Source organism: Eublepharis macularius, chromosome 6, assembly GCF_028583425.1.
Source record: "Eublepharis macularius isolate TG4126 chromosome 6, MPM_Emac_v1.0, whole genome shotgun sequence".
Taxonomy (NCBI): Eukaryota; Metazoa; Chordata; class Lepidosauria; order Squamata; family Eublepharidae; genus Eublepharis; species Eublepharis macularius.
In genome coordinates this window covers 36605958-36632618 of record NC_072795.1, presented here as the reverse complement: position 1 = coordinate 36632618, position 26661 = coordinate 36605958, and the positions used below count along the sequence as shown (strand labels likewise).

General features: G+C 42.3%; 1 protein-coding gene across 1 annotated transcript; it reads left to right on the top strand.

Annotated features, from left to right (window-relative positions):
- Positions 1-1578: 1578 nt before the first annotated feature.
- On the top strand, positions 1579-20765 carry LOC129332210 (mast cell carboxypeptidase A-like). Its single transcript, XM_054983149.1, has 11 exons — positions 1579-1717; positions 1804-1879; positions 7706-7830; positions 8106-8208; positions 9137-9238; positions 9553-9654; positions 10209-10319; positions 13116-13206; positions 16406-16608; positions 17829-17913; positions 20540-20765. Exons 1-11 carry the CDS (start codon positions 1647-1649, stop codon positions 20725-20727), a joined length of 1257 nt encoding a protein of 418 aa, XP_054839124.1. The 5' UTR covers positions 1579-1646; the 3' UTR covers positions 20728-20765.
- Positions 20766-26661: the final 5896 nt, after the last annotated feature.

The following is a 26661-nucleotide window of genomic DNA, read 5'->3' as shown; positions in this document are numbered from 1 at the left end:
GGACTTCCCCCCTCCCCATAAATGACAGAAAGATAACTTCTGTGGTAACAAGAGACTATGCAGAGAATGTGCCAGTTATAAAATATGCTGATAAGAAAGGAAGCAGTTACTAAAAAAAAGAGAGAGAGTACCACATTGAGATTAAATTCTGTATGCACGTTCATGATAAAAAATGAGAATAAAGATAAAATCGATGCTTAAAGGAACATTAAATAAAAATAGCCTGGGGGAGGAGGTTACATTTCCGGCCTTATACTTGAAGGTTTCCCCCGTTGATGGAGGGTGGGGGTGGGGTGAGGTGGACTGCAGGCAGCAGGGATGTAATGATTGCTTTCTGGCCAGGAAAAGAGCAATCCTAAAGACAGGGATCTTAGGGCGAAGCTACAAGTGACGAATGACACTTGAATGGCAAGTGTATTTCTCCCTGTTCACTTGCACTCCACTCAATCCACTTGCCGTTCAAGTGTCATTCGTCACTTGTAGCTTGGCCCTTAGAAGCTAAAACAAGTGAAAGGAAAGCAATCAATAATGGGGCAGGGGGACGGTCCTTGCAGGGACTACAGAAAGAGAACGATGACAAGAAATCAAGGGACATGGGAGGAAATGACTTCCCTTGAGTTCATGATCTACCTCAAGAGGTCTGGAAGATCAAAACAAGATTAAGAGGTAATACTTTCATCACTTTGTGATTCTTCACATATTCTCAAGGATTTATTTATTTCATTTAAACCACACCTCTCTCTCCAAAGGGGACCTAAAGCAGCTCTCCTCCATTTTATCCCCACAGCAACCCTGTGAAGTACATTAGGTTGAGATTCTATGACTGGCCCAAAGTCACCAAGCAAGCCGCCATGGCATAGTGAGGATCTGAACCCAGGCCTCCCAGATACTGGTCCGAAATTCTAACTGCTACATCGGGCTGCTCCCCATATATTTTGTGCAATATACCAGCATACAACATGGACTGCATCCCATGTCCACATCCAGAAATTAAGCAGGCACCAAATGTCATGGTGTCAGGATGCTTGCCATGGTTCAGTGTTTTCATCTGGTGGATGCTTCAGAAAGCTCTATAAGCTGTTTAAGCATCTTCTTATGTGGTTCTTCCTGATAGGTTTCTATCTCCATCATGGCTACTAGGATTGGCATGCATGCCCCATCATGTGGTAACATTTCTTAGTAGCAACCACACCACTGCTGATGTAGCTTCATAAGGATGTGTCCAAGATATCTGTTTCCATTTGCTCAGTAGCTACAGTTTGGGCACATTTTCCAATGGACTGCACGAAGAAAAACTTCATTTGACCATATATGAACAAGGTCAATGGGGCTTCTTCGAAAGCAGCAGCCCAAGCACAAATCTAGGCCAATGAAATTAAATCTTATCCCATGAACACGACAGGATGTCTACTCATTATATTTGACTGACGATATCATAGCCCAATTGTATGTCACCACTATTGTCATGAAAGAAGTTTCCCCACTTAATCTAAAGGCACTAAAAAGTATTGTAATTTCATTAAATACGGATGTAGGCATAACAGCAGGAACTTCTTATCACCCCGTGAACACTTCTGAGCAAGTCAGATGATCACAAAGCAGAAAATAAAGATGACAAAGATCAATTGCAGCAGAAGAAAAGAAACATGAAGTCCTTTCTGGCTTTGGGCTTGATTGCCACTGCTTTTGTTCTCACTTCTGCTCGGAGGTTTGACAGGTAGAACTTTCTCACTTAAAACTAAACCAGGGAAGGGTTATTCATGTCCACATATTCTGCTCATGTTTTGACTTTATGTTCCGAAGTGCAAAGGTGTTTCGTGCGAAGCCTCGTAATGAAAAGCAAGTCAGCTTCATGAAGTATTTGGCCACCATTGTACAGGTGAGAGATTTTCACTTGGTCTTCATTCTTAAGGTATAAAGTCTCATCTATTTTTAAATAAATATAGGCTTGGATCCAGTCTAGACATTTTCACAGCTGCAAGCATTTTTGCTCCCACAATGCAATTCCCCCCCCGCCCCCCATCACTTGGCAGCAGGGAGTATTGTGGGATGCTGTGGGAAACAGGAGTAAGGAAAATTGCGCTCAAAAATCTTTGCACCTATGGAAATCTTAGTTTGGAACCAACCCATTGTTTAATAATGACATGAAATGTTAGAGCTGCAGTAATGTAATTCCTTTCATCAGAACTACTAAAATGTCACCAAGTAGACAATAATTAGGTGAAACCATACAGAGTGTAAAATATATTTCTGGACAGAGAAGCAAGGATAGTTTTTCCTGAGAAACTATGAATGCCACCAGTAATCTGGATATGCCAATCATTCACATTAATGATACATTCAAGGACAGAGATAACACGAAAATATAACAAAAAAAACCCGTTTCAAAAAGAGATTACAGCTTTGTTTAAAATTAATGTTTAGATATGTTTTTAATTTTCAGATGTGTCAAAATGCTACAATACTTGAATTTCTTCACCAAAATTGCCTTTCTGTACCAAAATCATAACCTCCATAATCTCATCTTCACTAAAGCTTGTGTTATTTAATTCGATAAACCCAGATTACATCACTAAAATTTGTATTCTGCTATCAAATTGAAATGACCAAAATCTACTTTTGTCCCACTTCCATTTAATTTTCAGCAGTTTTAAAATAATGTATTAATTTCTGTGTACCTCAGTTTGAGAGAGCATGACTGGCTGGTCAGCTTGAGAAAGAGTGACTGGCTCATGTGATTTTCATCAGAGAGCTGGGATTTCAGCTTGGGTCTCAGAAATCCTAGTCTAAGGTTGCCAGATCACCCCTGGAAACTGGCGGGAGGCAAAGGGAGACAGCAGGCAGTGGGGGAGAACTGCTGTAGCATAATAATAACCAGGGGTTTTTTTCTGAGAAAAGAGGTGCTGGAACTCAGTAGCCTTGGAGAAAATGGTCACATGGCTGGTGGCCCCGCCCCCTGATCTCCAGACACAGGGAGATTAGGGGGCGGGGCCACCAGCCATGTGGCGTCTGTCTAATCTCTGTCTGGAGATTAGGGGGCGGGGCCACCAGCCATGTGACCATTTTCAAGAGGTTCCGGAACTCCGTTCCACTGCGTGCCAGCGAAAAAAAGCCCTGATAATAACTTTCGATTCATATACTGCCCTTCAGGACAACTTAATGCCCACTCAGAGCAGTTTACAAAGTGTGTTGTTATTATCCTCATGACAATCACCCTGTGAGCTGGGTGGGGCTGAGAGAGCCCAAGAGAGCTGTGACTGACCCAAGGTCACCCAGCTGGCTTTAAGCAGAGGAGTGGGGAATCAAACCCGATTCTCCAGATTAGAGTCTTGCCACTACATAGAACTGGTTCTAGTGGTTAAGTGGCTGGGTTGTGAATCAGTACTCTTCTGATTTGAATCCCATTGCTGCCATGAGCTCACTAGGCGGCCTTGGGTATGCCCCTCCTCTCAGCCCCAGCTCCCCAGCTGTATTGTAGGGGTAATAACACTGACTTTGTTTACTGCTCTGAATGGGGCACTGGTCTCTAAAAGAGCAGTATATAAGCACAGTTATTATTATTACCAGTGTGTGCACTTTGCACATGTGTTCCCTGGTGACATAATGACATCACCTCTGGAACTGATGTCATCACATCACTGCCATATTGGAACTGCTATAGTTTTGAAGCAAAATGTTTTGGTTCTTCTCCAAAACAGCTTCATCACCAATGTAATGATACTATTTCTTGGCACAAAGAAATTATATTAAATCCCTGGTGACATGATATCGCCAGTAAGAGCTCATGGAAGCTGTTATGTTCTCCAGGTTTCTCCCACCAGAGGGCAGGGAATTCCCCACCCCCCGTGGATGACTGGCAACCCTTGTACTGAATGCCTAATCACTACACTTTATTGGCTGTCTGCATAAACATTTTCTACCGGCTTTGCTTTCTAAGTGGGAGACTACCTGGAAGTTACTGTGAAATGACAGAGATGCAAAGACGTTAAGGCAACCATCTATAAATATCCCTGCAATGCTCAAATAAATTGTGTTCCTCTCCCTTCATAAAAGAATCAAGAGGAAAGTTATCTAGCTTGCAAGGTCACATTATCTTACAGAAGTGATGTTGAAAGCATTACAGTTTCGTCCATAAATTCAAAATGTTTCTCAAAACATATGAATGCTCTTGGTCAGTATTTCTCAAACTAGGGTTTGGAGACCAATGGGGATCTTCAAATCCTTTTTAAGGATAGAGGTCAAGGCTTTTCATCAAAGCCAGCTTATGTTAAAACTGATCCCTCCCAGTTTTCTAGAGACAGGGGAAGGGACTCTCCAACTCAGAGCCAAGCTACAAGTGATGCCTGACACAGGTTGGACACTTGTCAGCTTCCCTCAAGTTTTGATGGGAAATGTAGGCGTCCTGGTCTTGCAGCTGTAATGGAGAGCCAAGCTGTAAAACCAGGATGCCTACATTTCCCATCAAAACTTGAGGTAAACTGACAAGTGCCCAACCTGTGTAAGGCGTCACTTGTAGTTTGGCTCTCAGTAAAAAAGTAGGATTACCTACCAACCTCAAGATTGACCCTGGAGGTGTCCTGGAATTACAATGGATTCCCAAACTATAGAGATCTGTGGCCCTGGAGAAAATGGCAGCTTCAGAGGGTGGACTCTGTGGTATCACATCTCCACTGAGCTCCTTCCCCTTCCCAAACCCACCCTTCCTAGGCACCACCCCCAAATCTCTATTAATTTCCCAAGCTGGAGTTTACAATCCTAGGATAGGATAAGTTCCTCACTTTTGGGGAGGGTGGCAGTTCATAGAGCTGTTTCAACCTGCAGTCACCTACTTCCAAATCACTTCAGAATGCTAGCCAGAAAATGTGCTAATTGGATGCTAGGATCCAGTAATTCATCCTTCGGAACTCTGATTGGTTGATAGATCCAGAGGAGTTAGCCGCGTTAGTCTGTAGTAGCAAAATCAAAAAGAGTCCAGTAGCACCTTTAAGACTAACCAATTTTATTGTAGAATAAGCTTTCGAGAACCACAGTTCTCTTCGTCAGATGCATCTGACGAAGACAACTGTGGTTCTCGAAAGCTTATGCTACAATAAAATTGGTTAGTCTTAAAGGTGCTACTGGGCTCTTTCTGATTGGCTGAGTGGTTGCAAAGAAGTACAAACCTAAAGCAGTAATCCATAGTAACTTATGATGTAAATTGAGCTATTTTTTACAGTTTTCCAATGCAAAGGATGGGAGGGGGGCGGGGAGGATCACTCTGCATCCATAGTCAATAAGTGTTTTTTTCAACTGAATACCAAAGTTAAGATTTTGTGTGATACTCTTCTTTACATATCTCCCCAAGCAGCTCTGAAAGTCCGGTTATTAACTAATAAGGACATTTCAGGTAATCTCATGCACAAAGTCCCTTCCAGTCAAGGAGTAACATTTATTAGAGTTGTGGTCCTATAGAATCAGCTACTGTGAGATTGGTACTTGCAGACCATTTTTCTTAAATTTGCTGTTTCTTACTGTACTGTTTCGAGGTCACTAGAAGACTGAGCCTGTTGGCATATGGTGTGTAATGGAGAGGCGGGAGGAGAGGTCTTAGGAAGTCTGAGGAAAAGATTTAATCAGAACAGGGATCCTTGGGTTGCTAAAGTTAACGAATCATAGCTCTAGAATGGTTTTCTAAGGGCCAAGCTACAAGTGACAAATGACATTGGAACGGCAAGTGAACAGACTCGTGTGTATCCCTCCCTGTTCACTTGCGCTCCACTTGATCACGTGATCAAGTGGAGCACAAGTGAACAGGGAGGAATACACGTGAGTCTGTTCACTTGCCGTTCCAATGTCATTCTTCACTTGTAGCTTGGCTGTCTGTCACATGGAGAAATAGTCAACACTTACAAAGCAGTCTAAAAGATAAGGCTGTAACACATCAGTAAGTTGGCTTTAGGCCTTTTTAATACTCTTCTGTTTGCACAATTAACCCAACTTTGCCTCTGCTACAAAGCTTTATAAGGTCAAATGTAAATACAATTGAAAAGCATGTAAGGATTTTAACAGGGCTTTTGTCATAATGTACTTTTACAATATTTTTCTGTTCCTTTGTAACTCAAGGTCTTTAAGTAGACTTTACTATGAGTCAACCAAATAAGAAAAACCCTTTAATTAATCACCCTAGTCTAACAGTATTAAATAAAATTCCTATTGCTGAAGCTCCCATTTCTTCTCTATGAGGGGCTTTGTTGGAGGCAGGGCTAAAGCTTGGGATATTGTTTCCCAGGGTTCAAGATTCAAATTCGCAAAACGGCATGTTAACGCATTTTATGGATATGTCTTGTAAAAAATAAACTCTCACCTAATTATTTCCTAATCATTGCTAATCTATAGAGATGTCCCGGACATGCAAATAAAAAAGAAAGACCCTTCGTGTCCCATATGTTGGTACCTTCCTGTGGAAACAAGTCCATTTCACATGCTCAAAATGTGTGGAATGAAAGCATATCAAGGGGGAAGAGCCACAATGTAGTATCAAGCTCCATCCCAATCTTTGGCTGTTCATTGGAAACTCTGACTAAATCTTGATCATGTCTAAATGTAAGCACAAGCAGCTTTCTCTACCACAATCAGGAACACAGCTTTCCTAGTTTAAAAAAAAATTATATTAGTGTAATAGTTAACAAGAGCCCATTCCTTCTCTTACTACTGCAAATGGAAAAGTTTTCATGGACTGATAACAGAAATTAACCAAAATTTTAAAGATAAAAATCAAAGGCCCTCAGGGGGTCAGTGGAGATCTCATTCTGGTGATCACCTGTCCCCAGTTGTCCAGCACAGAATGCATTTCAGAGAACTTCAAGTTTCTCTTACTTCATGCCACCATCAGTAGCATTCTTTAGATGTTTGGACCCTAGGGAAAGGCACATTATTGACTCTACTGTCTCCCCTTTGTACACTGAAAAAGCAAATTCATTATTTTAAAAATTTTCTCTATATTTAACTGTATATCCATTTTGAGACAGCCAAGGATGGAGCCTCAGCAGCACCCCTAGTGATTGGAAAGAATCATTGCAGGTCAGCGATGCAGATGCAATACTTGGCTGTTGCTGCCACTCCAAACTGCCACTACAGGGTCAATTGAGTCAATTGCCTGTGGGCCCTATGCCATTTTCTAGCAAACACACAGAACCTGGCGGGGAGGGCAGAGTTAGCTTCTTACTTCATGCTAGACATCTGAATAACTCAGAAGTAGTGAAGATGAATCTCACTGCTCTAAGGGTCTCCATGACACAGGATAAGGAAGAGAGGTCAGGTCAGTGGCAATCACAAAATTTGCACAGCAGAATTGCAACATGTTCAACAGCATAAGGATGAATGACATTGTATGTACATTCTTTTTTGTTCATTAAAACTCTCTGTTGACTCTGAATATAACGCCATAAAAATTGTCTCCTATCCTTCATTAAAGCAGGAGCTTTGCTTTTCTCATCTGCTTACAGATATAAAGGCAGCCTAAACTTATGCCAGTCATGATAAGCAAAGAACCGTTTTATACATAAGTTGATGATTTAAATTTTAGAGTAAGCTCACAAATCCAAAGTGGTTCTATTCTCAAAAATAGATCAGAGGAGGAACAAGTACCAAGTGTGTCCGACATCCACACCTTTTGAGAGTGCAAATTTGTTTCAACAATGGGTCTTTTTCATTTCTTCCTGTGCAGCTCGACTTTTGGTATCCAGATTCGGCCTTGCATATAGTCTGCCAGATGGAAGTAGATTTCCATGTCAGTGCTGATCAGTCCAGCGTGGTCGAGACTCTCATGAAGGAGAATAAAATACAGTATGAGTAGGTTTCCCTTAGCAATTTATTGGGTCTCTTGTTAAATGTGCAGTTAAAAATGTCTGTTTGTGCACGGTATGTATCATGTGATCTGTGACATATGTTACGATGCATGACATATATGACACTATTGTGTCATCCTCTGCAGAGTTACTCTAGTCTAGGTCCAATAGAATCTATGGATTTAGCCTGGAGTGACTCCACATAGGATTATAATGCATAGAACGTACCATTTACTTATAGCTCTTGTAAGAGTTTTAATGTTATTTTTTATCACACAGAGTTTTATTACCAAACCTCCAAGAAGTCATTGAAAAACAGGTTCGCAATGAGACAGATTCCATCAGCAGACACAGTTATACAAAATACAATGAATGGCACAAGGTACAGAAGAAATATCATGGTCTGAAAAGCAAATGTTCTTTAGCAGATGAAGTACTACTGGCTGAATGGAAGGAGGGGCACGTGACGTAGTGTAGTCAGATAGACATGCCCAAGCAGAAAATACCCACACACCCTGTAACATACGATGGGTAATACGTGCATTTATTGTGCTTCTTTTCATTTAACCTATTGATCAATAGTGGCTACAGTCCATCCTGGATGAGCCCCCCCCCCCACATCTGAATTTTAATGGGGGGGTGTAGTGAAAAATACATGTAATACTTTGTACTTTTAGTTTGTTTTACCTGGATTTTAAAAGTTAAATAATAATTAACTCAGAACCGAACCAAGGTCATTCCCAACAGTTTCATCAGTTCTTGATTGGAGAAGGGGAGGGGAGGACACTATAAGAATCCAAAATGTAAGACTCTGGTAGAAAAGGTTGTAGAGAAAGGGCATACAGTTTTACCTATGATTTTCCATCTGGCTATATATATAGATAATTGAAGTCCAGCTATCTGGACAACAGAAAAGGGGAGAGATAAGATATTATAACGGCAAAACCATTACTCTTCTTCAAATAAAGGTACGGTTGCCATTTTTCCTGTGCCTTTAACAAGCATCTAGAATCTGAAGACATTCACAGGAAACAACATCTATTTCCATGCCACAGAACGTGTTACATGCTGATTTCACACAGCTGCTGAAGGCAAAACAGAATGCTCATTTGGCAACCATAAAGGGAGTACAAAAAGCTACAGATGTTATAGTTGGGGCTAGAAGAAATAGGCACACTTGCTAGTATGACCACCCAACAGTTTATTGCTAAGGTATCATGAGCAAGAATCAGTAAATCATATGTAGAATTCAGTGTCTAGCTTTTAGTCTTATGCTAGGTGAACAATGATAAGAGTATTTTTTATTTCAGATTTCAGCATGGACTGCTAGAATTGCAAGAAAGAATCCCGAGCTGGTTTCCCGCATCCAGATTGGAAATACCTTTGAAAAACGACCCATGTATCTCCTTAAGGTACAAAGTTCTTTCCAGGCTAATATTCAAGAAACAGATAAAATACTAATAATGTGATCCAATGCAGAGTTACTACAGTCTATGCTTACTGATTTCAAGTGCTCAGATATTCCAGTGAATTCAGCTGGATTTATTCCCAAGTAAGAGTGCATAGGACTGCAATCCTAAATTTTGCCACAGTTGCAGTGCTAAATGTCAAAATCTATTTCTGTGAAGATTTCAGAATGGAGCCAAATTTGCAGCAAGGACTATTTCTAACTGTAACGGTGACCTTAAAATTGCTACCAATCATTTAAAAAATGTTTTGAAAACAGGTTGGGAAAGAAAGTGGAAAGGGAAAGGCCATCTTCATAGACTGTGGAATTCATGCAAGGGAGTGGATTTCACCAGCTTTCTGCCAGTGGTTTCTGAAAGAGGTTAGTTAAAGACCCTCTATCCTTCCGGTGTAATAGATCTGATTCATGCATGCAGGGGACACGTAGTAGAATGTTGAGATAGATGAATGAATGTTTCCATTTCAGACTGCAGGTGATAGGTTTTAGCTCTGAACATTCTATTGCATACAAAACCCCTTGCAGACAGAAAACTAGCATAGCAGGGCAGCATTTCTGCCTTCTTTGATTGCTGAGCTGACTTTCCATTTTCAGCCAGTTTTAAACATAAGGGTGCATTCTAAACTGTGACCCCCCATGACCTGCCATGATACAGTCTGTACTACCAACTCTGTTCCACTTAATTTCCTGCATGCCAAACAATGGATCAAACCTATCAATCCCTGCCCTATCAATTTGCTACTAATATCTTGCAGCATCAGACCTGTTAGGAAAAGTGAAGATTAATATTTACCCACTAAACAAATTGAATTTATCTAGATTCTATTTAGGGATAGCTGACATTATGATGAAGTACAATGACATAATTTACTTCAGTTAATTCTTAAATCAAGCTGACTCTGGGTTGTCATTCTCAGGCTACTCGGACCTATGGAAAAGACCAAAATATGACAAATATACTAGACAATATGAATTTCTATATCCTTCCTGTGTTCAACATAGATGGCTATATTTGGAGCTGGACCCAGGTATTGTGCACATTTTCCTTATTTTTCTACAGTGCTCCTGACTTGGTATGAAAACAGTACCAGGAATAAATCATAAATACCAGCTACAACAAAAAACAAACACAACAGAGCATTAACCAAATTCATAAGTATGTAGCACCTATAAGACCAACAAAATTTGCGGTACGGGAATGAGCTTTTGTGAGTCATAGGTGCTACTGGACTCTTGCTCTTTTCTACTATTCCAGCATAGGAGTTCATGATTCAGAGATCATTTTAGCAAGTCAGATGAAGTGAGCTCTGACTCATTGTCTGGGACTAAGAGCCCCACCCAACAACTGGAGCAACTATGGTGAGCCCCTGGTGGAAGGCCCACCCAAGAGCAAGCAAGGAAGGGCCAGATGGGCCACAGCACAGGGAGGTATGGATAGGAGGCTCTGGGGACCAGCCACACCCACCACATAGCACAGAGAGAAGGCAGGGCTCCAAGCCACGCCCACAGGCAATCCCACAGATGAGGTCTACGTCCCGACCCCTCTCATGCTGGCACAGGCCAAAGAAGAGACCCTCCCAAGTATCAGGGAAGGGAGGGCTGCAGGAAGGTGAAGCCTGGGCTGAGAACCTAACCACCTCTGTTACCCACGCCCAGCAGGACCACGCCCACTTTCATGGGGCTTTAAATAAGCCCATGGTTGCCCTGTCCACAGGAAATCCTTTAAAAGGCAGGAAACAGGCTAGCCAAGGAGGATAGGGGCAGAGAGAGAACCCACACACACAATGGCTGAAGCTGCAGCCTGCCATTAAATTACATGGGGAGGTGTGGTAGACCTGGGCCCTGTCCCTCATGAATGGTTATCCTGCAATAAGCATTGTTAGTCTTTAAGGTGCCACTGGATTTCTGTTTAATTTTGCTGCAGCAGACTAATATGGCTACCTTTTAAAGTTTGAAATCTTACTTTGTGGTTTGAAAGTTCTTATCACCACGTAAATACATTCCCTCATTGGTCCTAGATGAAGGCAAAATAGAAACTCAGAGGATAATTTTAAAAAATTGTGGACAATAGGTGGAACATAGAATATTGTTCAAGGAATACTAACAACATAAATTAGATTCATCTTTGCTCAAATGCAATTGCCTTAGCTGCGAGCACAAAAAGAGCCCTAATTCATTACTAAGACTATTTTACAATTTATGAGCCATGGGGAGCTCTTAGGCAGTAGACTCAAACATATCAAGAAACTATTAATGAAGCTACAAGAGCTACAATGCAAATGGATACAAGGGATTCAGCAAAGACTTAGCCTTCCTTCCTTATCCCTTCTCTCACAAGCTTGTAGATCATGTAGATCTCTACACATCCACATGTAGATCATCACATGCCAACCATCTGTGCCTGTTTCCCTACCCAGTGACCCATATGATCTTGATGGTTGGCAGCTTGATAACTTATGTATTTCATGTGTATACCCACAGAAATAATCTCATATGAGAGTCTACATGAGATAATCTACACATGGGTTGTATGCTTTATCCTACCCACATCCAAGTGCGTTCCATGTAGAAAATTAATAACATTTGAAGAAGCTCAAACTCACACAAGAACTCTAAGAGGAGAGACCAAGTTGTGGAGATGATAAGATGGTAACAGGATAATCTTCAGTTCCTCAGGAGTGGAGATTCCCTGGAAAGGAATACAATTAGAGATGTACATTTGAATAATAGCGAATAAAAGATTCAAACTGAATCATGCCTATTCTTTAATATAACTAACCCCAAAGGCACAATCTCTGACATTTGGTAACAGTAGCATGGAATTATTCTAGTGTGTCACTGCTGTGCGCGCTTTTCCTGGAGGGGGCAGTGAGGAATGAAAGTGACTATGCATGGATGTTGTCCAACTAGAATTGTCACTAGATATTCTTGCCAAGAAGAATCACGCTGATTGGCATTTGGCATAAAGCCTTTCCATTTCCTCCAACCCTTGCATCATCTCAGGCTTTTGGGGGGCTTTGTTATTTTGACAAAGTGATAAAATAAGTAACATTTTTGTACGTATGCCTAGAGAAAAGGGCAAGTGAGCTGGCAAGATACTGCAGAGCAGACACAGACTGAAATTGACCTGTGTCATGCAGTACCTGACCACATTTCCATTTTGATTGCTGGTTTGGTGTGAATATAGGTTGAGGGAGTAAGCCTAAATAAGTCTATTTGGTAGTAAATCCCATTTTATTCAATAGGGCTTACTCCCAGGAAAATGTTATGATTGCAACGTTTGAAATTTTAATCATTTAATCATTTTATCATTTTAAGTATTTTATCATATTATATACACTTAATTGGAACATAGCACAACAATTTTTCAATATAACAGGTTTTCACTTCCATGGTGTTTTGTTTTGGTGGTGGTACTCACACCACCAAAAGTGGGGATTTTGCTGGGCTCTCCCAAGTCCTGAAGGAGGAATTGATGGAAATCACAGTGACCTTATATATGAGTACCAGCACCTTATCTAAAAAATAAAAAGCAGTCTCTCTCTCTCTCTCTGTCTCTCTGTAATCATAAACTTAAACTAGGCCCTGCAATCTAAGAGACTGTGAAGGAAAGTGGTTTTCTTTACTGTTAAATTATTCTACAGAGCGTGGAGAAGGTTTGCAGAATAAGCATAAAAGCATGTCAAAGATAGGTCGGCTATCTGTAGGCACAGGGTAGATGGCTTTCTTTGAACTGACATTGTCTTACTGTTATAAAGACAACATAAGGGAACAACAAGCTGCCATATACCATTTTTAAGACTCTCAATCATTTTGCCAAGTAGAATCGCATGTGGAGAAAGAATCGTTCCAAGATATCCAGCAGTGACTGTGTTGGTGTTGACCTCAACAGGAACTTCGATGTTGCATGGGGCAGTAAGTAACTTTTCTAAGGCCATAGCTGCCCTCTTTCAGAGCAGGTCTGCTGCTTTTTAAAAGGCTAATCTAGAGTAAAACAGATTAGGATGTATCCAAAGGCTGCCTTCTGCTAAGGAAAATATCTTCCTTGGCAGGTCATAATTCCTTCCATTGAAAGTAGGAGTCATTCCACCAACAGAAGGAATCTTCCTCCAACAGCAGATTCCTCCCTTAGCAAAAGAGAACTTTTAGCTCCATCTCACGATGAATTATGGCACTCCATCTCTGCCAGGCAGCCTGTCCTACTTTCTGACATCTTAGCCTAGCTTGGGTAGATCCTGCAAATCCTCAGAATGGAGAAGATAGGGGTTGCACCCCTGTGTTCCTCCCACTCTCCATGACTCCTGGTACTCCAAGCTCAACTGCTGGGTCACCAACTTGCACCCTAGTCTGCTCCTAGGCCCTCCCCAAGTAGGCCTTTGGTAACTCCACCCCCAGTGGCCACTCACCTGGTCTTCTTCACCCAACCTTTGAACTGCTGTAGAGATGGAGCTGGTGCATAGCCATCCTTGAGAGGATCATCCTCCTGCTCTCAGGCCCTGTGGGTGGTTGTTCTCCTGGTTGCTTAATGGCCTGTCCCCTGCAGGGCTGTAGACCATGCTGGGCTAGACTGCTCCCTGAAGCCTACTCTACCTCTCTTGAACATCCCTAGCCTTGGCTGCCACCACCGACCATGGCTGCTGTCAGCTGAACTACACAAGACAAATTACATGTGGACAACATGTGATTGCACTTACACATGTTTCCCCAGTTACTTTCCTGTTCACTTGCACACTTCAGCCACACGGCAGTTGATTGCATGTAGGGACTGGCATGGGTTTCCTCCCTGTTCTTCCAAGATGGTATCCCATGATGCGCCTTCTCTTTGCACATGCTCAAATCTCCACAGCAGCACAGAGCAAATTCGGTAAAATTTGGCCTTTGTTTCCAATGGGAAACACGATTCAGAACTTTCTGGGAGGCTAGGGGGGCATTTTTGGACCGAATTTTACGAAATTTGCTGGGGACCTACTAAATTCCCTTTAACAACCACCCAAGGTTCATGAAGATTGAACTTCGGGGGCCATGACCCTCCCAAAGAAGGTGCCCCCAGCCATCTCTAATCTCCATTATTCCCTATGGGGGAAACTATTGGGGCTATCCAGGGGGGTGGAGATAGCATTTTGCAAAAGAAATCTTCAAAATTTTCAGGGACATATTCCTGACTTTCCTCTAACAGCACCCCAAGTTTCATGAAGATTGGACCCCAGAGGGCCATTATATGGTCTTCCAAAGAAGGTGCCCCCAGCCACCTCCAATCTCCATCATTCCGTATGGGGAAAACTAGGGGCGCTTTCTAGAACTATCTAGGGGACTGGGGTGGCTTTTTGCAAGCAAAATCTACAAACTTTGCAGGGGACCTACTCCTAACTAATCTCTAAAGACCCCCCCCCAAGTTTCAGAGAGATTGGACTATGGGGAGGGGCATTTTATGGCCATGCAAAGAAGGTGCCCCCAGCCATTCCATTTGTTTTTATTGTAGGGAAAAACTGACTCCCACTGCAAAGACACATGGATCATGGCTGCCATGGTCACAGGCACACTCTAAATTATAATCTACACACCAGGCAACCAAACAGAACCAAAATGAATCCCTCCCCCCACCCCCGCCCCAAAAATTCAGCACCTCCTGAGCAGGCTGACCAGCCACTCTCTATTAGTTTCTATTGTGGGAAAAATGATTTCCACTGCAGAAACACATGGATCATTGCCCCCCCCAGTCCAATCTCCATGAAACTTGGGGGGTCTTTAGAGGACAGTCAGGAGTAGGTCCCCTGCAAATTTGGTGGATTTTTCTTGCAAAATGCCATCCTCAGCCCCCTAGATAGCTCCCCTAGTTTTCCCATAGGGAATAATGGAGATTGAAGGTGGCTGGGGCACCTTCTTGAGTGGGGCATATAAAAGGCCCTCCAGGGTCCAATCTTCATGGAACTTGGGGAGTCTTTAGAGGACAGTCAGGAGTATGTCCCTTGTAAATTTAGTAGATTTCTTTTGCAAAATGCCCCCCCATCCCCCTGGATAGCCCCCATAGTTTTCTTCATATGGAATAATGGAGATTAGAGGTGGCTGGGAGCACCTTTGGGGGGGGGCATAAAATGCCCCCCAAGTCAAATCTTTATGAAACTTGGGGTTCATTAGAGGACAGTTAGGAGTAAGTTGCCAGCAAATCTGATAAAATTTGGTCCAAAAATTGCCCCCCCCCCAGGGCCCCTGAAAGCCCCGAATCACATTTCCCATTAGAAGTAATGGTTGAATTTTGCGAAATGCGGAAAAAGAAAGTGCATCATGGGATATCATCCCTCGTCTCCCCCACACTGAGCAAAATCAGTGCTTTGCACTGGTGACTCTCTGATTATGACCATGGACACTCGCAAATGCAGCTACATGAAATTACAGGACACATGCATGGACTGAAGTTACAGGACACGTGCTCAGTTTGAGGCAAAGTCAACATGGGGAGGTTGGAACACATGTACCTCTCATCACTCGCACAGACTCGAGTAAGTTGTCTCATGTAGCTTAGCTCTGAGACAGGATGCACCGGGGCAGTTCATAGAATTGACCATCGCCATGGCCAAAAGCCACACTAGGGCTGCACCAGGAGGGGCTGGAGTCAGCTTGCTGCTAACACATCTCTCATGTTCTGAGTGCCTTCCAGGTACATCTGGGGGGCAGGAATCATCACCAGACATATATGCTGCAATCATATGTTTGCTGGCTGGCCTTCAAATTACTACGCCTGACACTGAATTTGGGTTTGAATACACGCTTACGGGCAGAGCTCAAGACAACTGTTGGCGTTAGAATGGGAGAAGGCTCAGAAGTACTCTGCTTTATACATCTGTCTTGATAACTATTAAAGACTCAAAAACCCTGCTCCAGCCACTTAGCCCTTGCTTAAGGAGGGGCAACAGCACATTTCCAAATTCACATTGAACAATGCTTGTCTATATAAAGAGATGTTGAAGAGTGCACAGGTACAGCAAGAATGGTTGGTTAGGTGGCCTCTTTCTTTCATGCCACAGTATCTATTTCTGCATTGTCTTCGGAAATTCTATTAATGTGGATCACATTAAAAATACTGCTAACTGAATGCAAATATTCTTTTCACCAACAGCTGTGGATTCTTCCAGAAATCCATGTAAGGAAACATACTGTGGGTCTTCTGCAGAGTCTGAACCAGAAACGAAAGCAGTGACAGCTTTCATCCGTAACCACATTTCTTCAATCAAAGCCTATCTAACTGTCCATTCTTACTCTCAGATGCTGTTGTTCCCCTATGGCTACACATATGATAAAGCACCTGACCATGATGAGCTGGTATGCTGAAAATTCAAATCGTTCCATTTTTCTAAGACTGTCATCTTTTAAAAAATCATATTTTAAATCATATTTTAAATTTGAATATTTTAAAAAATCATATTTTAAATAATGTACATTGGGGCCATAGCCAGCCATCCTTGCCTGGTGGGGCTGCTATATTTGCACTGGATTTGAGAACACCAACAAGATTTCCAAGGTAAAAACTATGTAACTAATAAGCTATCTAACTTATACCCTGGAAACATTGTTGGTCTTTAAGGTGCTACTGAACTCCACCTGAACTATATTTCCAATGGTATTTAGGGGCAGGGAGGGAAATCACTGTTAGTCAATAGAAATGTTGGTTATCTTTTCATCAAATGCAAATTATCATAGTATTTGTATGTGTGGGAATTGTTTGCAGTAATGCTTTTCTCCCTTTGAACATCCTACTGTGATCCTAATCAATGGGTTTTATTCTACCATCTGCAAACGACAGACTTCACTGGTAGTGAAAACATGGTAGAACAAACTTTAGGGGAGGCAGTTTTGCCTGATTCCCTCTCCTCATTATGGAAACCAGGGCCTTGTGGAATTTTGCCTGTGAGGTTCTCCCAGCCCAGAGCATTGACCTTAGTGGGTCTTAAGGGGCTGCTGCAAGAAAAGAAATGCAGTGGAAGAGCCCCTGCTGTGAGGACTTCCACGTGTGGTTTGTAATTAAAGGTGGATTTTATCAGGATTGCTTTGAGATTATAGTGATCCTGGAAATATTCATCCTGAATTAGGGGGGAATTGTGGCTTGACACAGCTGATAATGTTAGATAAGTTTAAGCTTTAAGTTTTTTTCAGTGGAAGCTATCCTATTACAAAGAGTTTTTCAAACTACGTTTAGGCGGGGCAAATCAGTGCTCCATACAGGATAGTGCATCCAGTGGCAGCATTCTGTCTATACTCCTGAAATAAATTCAAAAAGAGGAGGTAGTCAATAGCCCTGCAAAGCAGAGATTGGGCATGGCCTGTTTCTCTACAAAGCTTGGACAATGCCCTTCTTTGTAAAACTTGAAGGAGAATCTTGAAAGGGTCTCTTGTAGGCTATCCCTAAAATCCCCACCATAAGGACAGCAAATGCCGTTACGCTGGCCAAATAATGATACAGTCATCAGGTTTTCTATACATTTGCTCAAATGTACTTTGACTTCTAAGAAACAGGATTGGCTTGTTTGTTTGTTTGAAACCAGAATGAAGTTGCAAAGGGAGCCGTCAAAGCTATATCCAGTCTCTACGGTAAAGAATATACGTATGGATCATCAGCAATTACAATCTGTAAGTTTTTCTCTCTCTTTTTTTGTAAAGATGTCACTGTATTTCTTTATAAATACAACCAGTTCTGGAAAAAAATGTTAAATAGCATCAGGGCTTCCTACCTACATCATGTCTAAAAGAGGGAAACGATGGCATGTCAATATAGTGATGGGAAACCCCTGTTAAAAGAACAGAAGCCCTGCTGGAAAAGGGTTAGCAACTCCATTCTATCTTTCCCTAAGAACTTTCAGTGTCCAAAAGCCTCTGTTGGACACACACTCGGTTTACATTTGGTCTTCTATGTACCTATTGTGAGATTGATTAATGAACACGAGTTGGAGGGAAAGGGCTCAGTGGTAGACTGTCTGCTTGGCATGCAGAAGGTCTCAGGTTCAATCTCCAACTAAAAGGATCAAGTAGAAGGTGGTGTGAATGAATTCTACATGAGATCCTAGAGAGCTGCTGCCAGTATGAGCAGCCAATACTGATTTTGATGGACAAAGGATCTGATAAGGCAGGTTCATGGGTGCTTGTGAGTTCCACAATCAGACCTCACAATGTTTTGCTGGTCCAAATTCCCCTCCCACCAAAACCGTGGTTAGCTCTGCGGTGAGGAAGGATTCGTGAATTTCTCTTCCCCCTGCACGGGAGCTAACAGCAGTTTCAAGAAAAGATCCCCTCCCCCAGGATATTACCTGTCTCCTGTGTGACATTAAACTGCTCTGAGATGTGTCCGCTGGGCTAAGATTTTTGTCAGTAGTGCAAATGAATACGTTGCTGTTCTATGGCTGACCTAGGATGGCTTGGGGAGGAGAGGCTTGTTGTGACAAGGTCCTGCATCACTAACCTGGAAAAGAAGAAGGCAGTAATATTATACCTTAAGAATGCTGCAAGATGTTGATACTGTCTGAGCAGAGAGAATGGGATCCATTGCAGATCTGTATTAGTTATTACAAGTACAATATAAGGGGACAATGATTATTCAAGCTGAACACAGAGCAGAAAGGTTTGGTATGTAGCCCACATACCAAAGATTTATACTCCAGATCTTCCTAAATTGAAGGTTTAAACTAATTTACTGTAGACCTTACATTTAGTTAACGAATGGATGTATATCACTTGATCGATATACATTTCATTGTCATTGGGACTAGTTCAAACATTCATGTTTATGAGCTGGTTTCTGCAAAAGCGACATGTGAACAATGGTTCATGTGTGAATGATCCATCATAGATGTCCCTATAGACAGAACTTTTTTTTATGAGCCCACGTGACATCAAGCACAATACTTTCCAGTGGAGTCAGTGCATGCATAGCGTCGTCAGCTATCCAGTGTACACTTATCTATAACAACAACAACAACATTCAATTTATATACCGCCCTTCAAGACAACTTAATACCCACTCAGAGCAGTTTACAAAGTGTGTTATCATGCTCACAACAATCACCCTGTGCGGTGGGTGGGGCTGAGAGAGCTCTGAAAGAGCTGTGACTGAGCCAAGGTCACTCGGCTGGCTTCAAGCGGAGGAGTGGGGAATCAAACTTGGCTCTCCCGGTTTAGAGTCCTGCTGCTCTTAACCACTACACCAAACTGACATCTAGTGATGTTCACCCATTTGCAAGCCAGGTTTTGGTGACTGGTGGCTGATATGTGAGATGATACTATCAAAAGTATTTTTAAGATGTGGGAAAACATGGAAAGTTTTATCTGTGATGATGGCCCATTCACACATGGCAAACCGTGTGATGCAATAATCACAATGCTGAACACTTATTTATTTATATACTTCATTTGGGTCCCAATGGGACCCAAAATGGCTTAGATCATTCTCCTCTCCACCATTTCACCCTTGCAACAATCCTGTGAGGTAAGTCAGAATGTATGTGTGTGTAACTGGTCCATGGTCACTGAACAAGCTTCCACGGCAGAGTAGAGATTCAAATGGGGGTCTCCCACATCCTATTCTGTCATTCTGACCACTACACCACACCAGCTGTCATGTGGTCATATATATGTTTGCCATCAATTTGCAACTGACTTATGGTGGCCCAAGCCAGGAGCTTTCGAGACAAATTAGGAGCAGAAGTAGTTGGCCATTGTTTTCCTCTGCAGAGCAACCCCACTCATCCATAGTGGACTCCCATCCAAGTACCAATTCTGCTTAGCTTCCAAGACCATGCAAGATTGGGCTGTACCATGCCATTCCACCACCCCACGTGGTCTTAGTCAGAGCCAAATTTGAGCCTAGGTTTACTGGGGGCTTATCCAAAGTGTGTTTGAATATAATAGCTAAGCCCTGAGATGGATAAAGCCATCATTTTAAAAAAGCAATATTCTGACCATATGCAAGATGCAGTTCCTTTACTGTGTGCAGAGTGTGGCAAAACTAGTAAGGCTAAACTAGGTTAGATCCTACGACTCACTTCCACTATGATGGAGCTCTTCTGCTAAATTTTCCTTCTAGGGAGACTTCCCTCGGTGGAGAATGACTTTTTCTAATGGAGAAAGGTCACTCTTTGTTGAAAGAAGTCTCTCTCTGCTGGAGGAATAATTGGTGGAAGAGGGCCATAAGATCCAAATCTTACGGCCTTCCTGGATACTTTCTCTGTTGCACCAGCTAACGTGGCTATCTTTGTTCTTACAGATCCTTCCTCGGGCTGTTCTGAAGACTGGGCCTACAGTCAGGGCATCAAGTACTCTTTTGCCTTTGAGCTTCGTGACAAGGGCAGATACGGTTTCCTCCTCCCTGAATCTCAGATTAAGCCGACTTGTCAAGAGATTGTGCTGGCAGTCACGTCCATTGCCAATTATGTCCTCAACCAAACTTCGTAATTTGGACGACTGCTTCCCTAACCTTCTGCAGAAATCTGGAAAAGAATAAACCATCACATGTTTAAAGAGAAAGACCCCAGAGTTTATTATTCTTGACTATGAGAGTTCTTTGGCCAGCTATTTAGGCCTGATCCAGTTTTAAGCAGAATGGCAGCCCCTTGAGAAAAATTCATTATCTGAAAAAAGAACTTTTAATCGTTATCTAGAAAAAGTGTAAATTTGACATGATACAAATATTTGTTTTGGCGAAACTCAGAAACCTTTTTGTTTAGATAGTTTGCTTTCCTTTTATTGTTGTGGGTTTTTTTTTCCAATTGCAATGTCATCCTAAGCAGAGTTACCCTTATCTCAGTCCATTGAAGACAAAGGGGTCAGAAAGGTGTAACTCTGCTTTGGATGGCACTGTCTACTAATGCAATGTCATTGTACCCTTCACTTTGCTCAAAAAGGATACATTTTAAAATGGAAATTGCATTAGAACCATTAGAACCATGAAGATGAGACCTCCATGGTTTCCATCCTTCCCACCAGGGGGGAAAAAAATCAGAATTACTTGGGGAGCCTTCACACGGTCTAATACAAGCAGCCCAATCCAGACTTGAAGTGGAGAAACAAAAAGTCCCGGCGTGATTGGGAACCCAACACAGGCTGGGGGAGGGTTGTTGGGTAGAAAAGCAAATGGCATAATGTTACATCACATAATAAAGGTCTCAGTACACTTTGTGGGGAGAGGAGATCTGTGACACAGACAAGCCAATGTGGGTGTAGTGTTTGGAATGTAAAACTAGGACTCTGGTTCAAATGCACATTAGCCATAAAGTCACCTTATGTTGGTCACACTCTCTCCCAGCTTATCCTACCTCACAGGGTTGTTGTGAGGATCAAATGGAACATGGAGGAACCACGTATGTCACTCTGAATTGTTTGGCAGAAGGGTGGTATTCTTAAAAATGCAGTGGATAGAGGTGCTATTTTCGATGGCAGCCCCAGAGGTATCAGCACAACAAAGAAGCAAAATGTTATAGTAATTTATGACAGTGGGGACCTACTAGCAATCACCTTTATTTATTATGATCTTGCCCTAATTTAGGCCCAATGGCAGATGGTACATGAGGAGATCTCCAGTGTTCTGAAATTTAACCTATCTTTTAGCCCTTTTCATTTTATACTGCCTTTATCCACTGTTTTCCCATTTTAACTTTTAATTTGCTGTTCTTTTTTTTTACTGATTTTCCTAAGTTTGCTATAAGTTGCTCTGAACATGATACGTTGAGAAGTAGACAATAAATAAATAATCAGAGTAAGTATGGTTCATTGTTGCTCTTCTCAAAGCATTGCATGCCTCGAAATAAGTCAACAGTGACATCTGGTGGATATCATGTAAAACAATCTGATATATTCTAGCTGCCTGGGACTGCCAAACCAGTTGCTAAGCATCCAGCAGGCCACAGTTAGGGGCTAGTGGTGTGCATTTTCCTTGGTAAGTCACAAGCTGAGGAATCTAATTCATTTAATGCTTCTTAAGACAAGTCTAGAAAAATATTGGGGCAGACAGTTTAAATGATAGAGACATATCTGCTCCAACAACGGAGACTGATGGATATTGCAGTTTTATAGATTGGTAAATCAGGATATCCTGGTCCTTTCCACTCATCCTTATAAGCACAGTCCACCCTCAGAACTTTGGTGGCTTTTACCCAGGCTTCTTCACGTCTACAGTTGCAAAATATTTGCATGCTGTTTTGTTACCATTTTTTCGGCATCTTTTCTGGGACTACACTTTCACTGGTGTTTTCTTTTGAAGCATGTTGACAATGCTATTCTTTAGCATTCTTTAGCATCTGAACAGTTAAAGCACTCTTAAGAATCATATCTCCACCCAGTTCCTCTCCCAAGCACTTTCCCTTTCCATTCAGCCGTGGAAGCCAGCAAAACGAGCAGGATGCAAACATGCATGTGTTAAGTTTAAAAAAAAATGTGAAAGGGAGACGGGTGATTTCAGGCTACGATGACGAAAGTTCCTAATTTCCCTTCTAAAACTGCTTTTGTTAGGGACTGTTTGGAGGCTGTCCTGCGACCTCACAGTGCAAGATAAGCACTTGTGGGGAGTGTGTGTGGAGGATGAGTTTTGGAGCAAATCAGCAAAACACACACCTAGAGTGGGAAAAGGGTGGGAACAACTGGCTGTGGGGAAATGGCCCCTGTCTCAGGAAAAGGCATCTTTCTTCTCTCTAGCTTCTAAGAGATTCAAGGATCCATCAAACTTTCCAGCTGGGTTTGGAAGCTATTATCTCACACCAATTATTTATTTACTGTAAATATTTATATGCTATCCTTCAACCAGAGGACTAGTTAAGGACCTAAGAAAACCAGTAGAGCTTCCTGGATCAGATCAGCAGCCTGTCTCACACAGCAGCCAAACAAACAAGCCATAGAGGCTGAGGCCCTTCCCTGATGCTGCCTCCCAGCAGTATTCAGAGGTTTGCTTCTTCTGTACATGGAGGCTCCCTTCAGTCACCATGGCTAACAGCCACTGATGGACCTCCATGAACCTGTTTAGCCCCCTTTTAAAGCCATCTATGCTCATGGGCATCACAACCTCCACTGACAATGAATTCCACAATATAGCTGAGTAAAGAAGTATTCACTTTTGTCTATCCTGAACCTGCTTCCCAACAATTTCATTCGATGCCTCCAAGTTCTGGTATTATGGGAGAGGGAGAAAAGGCTCCCCCAGTGGCTGACAAAAAATTAAGACAATTAAAATCATGTTAAAACAAAAATTTAAAAATCAGTTCACAATGTACAAAGCAACAACAAAAATAACAAGCAGCAAAAAGTATTAGAATCAGCTACCAGACAGCCAAAGTAAAAATCCATGTTTAAAAACAGGTTTAAAAATCAAAAGCAGCAGCAAGAACTATCAATCCGTAGTGGGGGGAGGAGTAAAACAAATCTCACCTAAAAGCCTAAGAGCTCAAATCTTCACAGGAGACCAGAAAAACAGCAGATCTGGTGCTAGGCAAGTGTCCAAGGAAAGGGCACTCTATGGAGGCTTGAAGTGCCGTGAGAAAAGGGCCCTGTTCCTAGCAGCAGCCTAGGTCACCTTCACAAAAGGAGGGAAGCAGAGCAGGACTTGCCTGACTTGGTCAAGAGACCAGGAGAGCCATATGGGAGAAGATTCTGTACCTCAAGAAACCACCAAAATAATAATTAATACCAGTACCAAATAACTTGCTCCAGATTCCTCTCTCCAATTTGCAAAAAGCCTTGTTAAGGAAAATGGCTCTTTATGATTTATAACTCTCTTCTTCTTTCTGCCTCCAGATACTGATGAGAGAGGACCAATCCATCAAGCAAAAATATCCTTCTCTGAGTGACAGCATAGTAGAGGACTAAATACAATAATATCACTGGATTTGTGTACTTGATCAGAATCATGCCCTTGCAGCTCTTTGATGTTAAAACAGCAGAGGGCACCAGCACATCAAAATGATGTTCTTCTGACTATGAATGAGAATGGACACAAAGGCAGCCCCTTCACAGGACTTAAAGCTACCTAAGAGTTCTTCTAGAGGGTGTGCCTTCGACAAACTGACTCAGCAGGCCCACTCACAATTTACAAGCAGAGAATTCACAGACCAAGTTCATTGCTGCTAGACTACATGGTCTGGCAGGATCAATGCAGTTCTCTCATCATTGTTAGTTTATTTGCTTCCTTTATACCCCCACCTTTCTCCCCAGTGGGGAAGCAAAGAGGCTTACATTGTTCATCCCTTCTCCATTTTATCCTCACAACAGCCCTGTGAGGTAGGTTAGGTGGAAAGGGTGTGACTGGCCCACACAAGGTTCCATGGCAGAGTAGGGATTCAAACCTGGATCTCCCAGATCCTTGTCTGACACTCTACCACTACATGGTCTTGCATGAGTGTAAGCATTTGCAATCCTACTTATCAGCCAGATAGATACCTTTCACAACATAATGAATTGTGATTCCTGTGTTTACTGTACATCATCTGTGGCTCCTCAGTATATTCTCTTTTACCCCCACGAGCACTAAAAAAGGCCTTGCATGGTAGTCACACCTCTGCCAAAACACTGCAACTATGCTAACCCTTTTGTGCTCATGGCTGAAACATTATAGAGTGGAGAAAGAGAAATGGATTCACTTCTAGGGGGCAGGAATCTTAATAGGGTTGCTAACCAGGTGAGGCCTGGGAGATCTCCTGGAATTACAACTGACCTCCAAACTACAGAGATGAGTGCCCATGGAATAAATATCAGCTTTAAGGCATCAAATCCCTGCGGAACGCCCTTCCTTTCACAAGTTCCACCCACCTCAGGCTCTACCCTCAAATCTCCAGAAATTTCCCAACCTGATCCAGGTCTCACTGAAAGTACACACTACTCTCTATTTATGCCATTTCAAAAATAACATAAGAATTTTTCTTCCATTACTCATAAGATTGTATAATGGGATGAGGCTGCAAAGCAGACCAATGTTACACATTTTATGACGTCCAGAAAAATTGTTTTGAAGCCCCATATGTGTTAAAGGAAAGGATTTAGGACTGAACTTACAATTGATCTTATCTTATTAAGAATTCAGTGTTAAGAACAGACAAGGAAAAGAAAGCTTAAATATTGGCTAACAGGGGGGCAACTTTTCCAAGGAATCTGTGTCCTCTAAAGCAGAGATGGCTAGCAAGCTGTCAGAGACAGGCCCTGAAACAATCTCATTGGGCCTCTGGAAGCTCTGCCAAATTTCAGTTTGAATGTGGAGAAAAAAATTGCTCCCAGTCTAAGGGGAGAGAAACAAACTGTTAACATTTTATTATAGGTTTTTACTTGTAGGGCAAGAAACTGTTGGCTTGAAAGAGCTACTTTGCTGTGTATGAGTCAGGAAATTGCAAGGAGTTTCTTTTAACACCTTGAATGGCCTCTTTATTCTTTCCAGATCAGATACAAATTTTACATAAATTTGTACTTCCTGAGTTTCATGATTCCTTGAACCTGTTGTTTATCACTGTCCTTTTTTCAAACCTCCTACTTAAAATGAACACGAAGTGAGGATCCACTCAGAGCATCTGAAGAAGTGAGCTAAAGCTTAGGCTAGGATAAAACTTGTGTTCATCTTTCAGGTGCTACAAGACTCCTGTTTATCCTTCATGTGTGAAATACTATCCAGCTTCATAGTGAAAGTGCTCAATGGATCTGTAGGGTTGCCAACAGGCCTGAAGGGAAAAAAGCCATGTCCCTTTAACAGAGGCTTAATCCGTGGAAATGGGCACCTGAAGGTTTTCCTGGCATGGAGATAAATAACATCACCTGATAAATAACATTCCATTCTGGTTGGTAGCTCTGTCAGCAACATAGGAGTGCTGTGGGCTATTTGCCAATCATTTGGGAGAGGGAGGGATAGGGAGAGGTGAGGAGCAAGCTGCTTATTTCCTTCATGCCCTCAAACAAGACCCTTTAGGCCTCCAGCACTCTTGAACTGAAAATTGAAACTTTGGCCATTAAAGAACATTATTTCACTTTCTGAAGCATGGAACAGCAATGCAACTTTTTAAATGCAGAAGTACAGAAATTCATGTAGAGCAATTGCAATATGGGGCTAGAGTTTTCGCAGGGGAGGGGGGTAAGTAAAGAGCAAGCCCTAGCCTTAGAGGGAGGGCAGGAAGGGATGAGCCTGTACTAGGCTCTTGTGGCCCTTTCTGATATACCCAGGTTAATGCCAATCATCACTCTGGGGTGTCAGGAAGGAATTTTCCTCCAGGCCAAACCGGCCAGGGATCCTGGAGATTTTTTGCCTCTCTCTGGGCAAAGAGCAGGGGCCACTGAGGGAGGTGGAGGGGGGATAGCTGTGAATTTCCTACATTGTGCAGGAGGTTGGACTTAAGGATGCCAGACCCCGGGCCTGTAACTAGGGGA

Coding starts and splice junctions, on each gene's coding strand:
- LOC129332210 (XM_054983149.1), top strand. CDS start 1,647: ATGAAGTCCTTTCTGGCTTTGGGCTTGATTGCCACTGCTTTTGTTCTC. Junction 7,831..8,105: donor GAGAATAAAATACAGTATGA/GTAGGTTTCCCT, acceptor TTTATCACACAG/AGTTTTATTACCAAACCTCC. Junction 17,914..20,539: donor ATCATCAGCAATTACAATCT/GTAAGTTTTTCT, acceptor TTGTTCTTACAG/ATCCTTCCTCGGGCTGTTCT.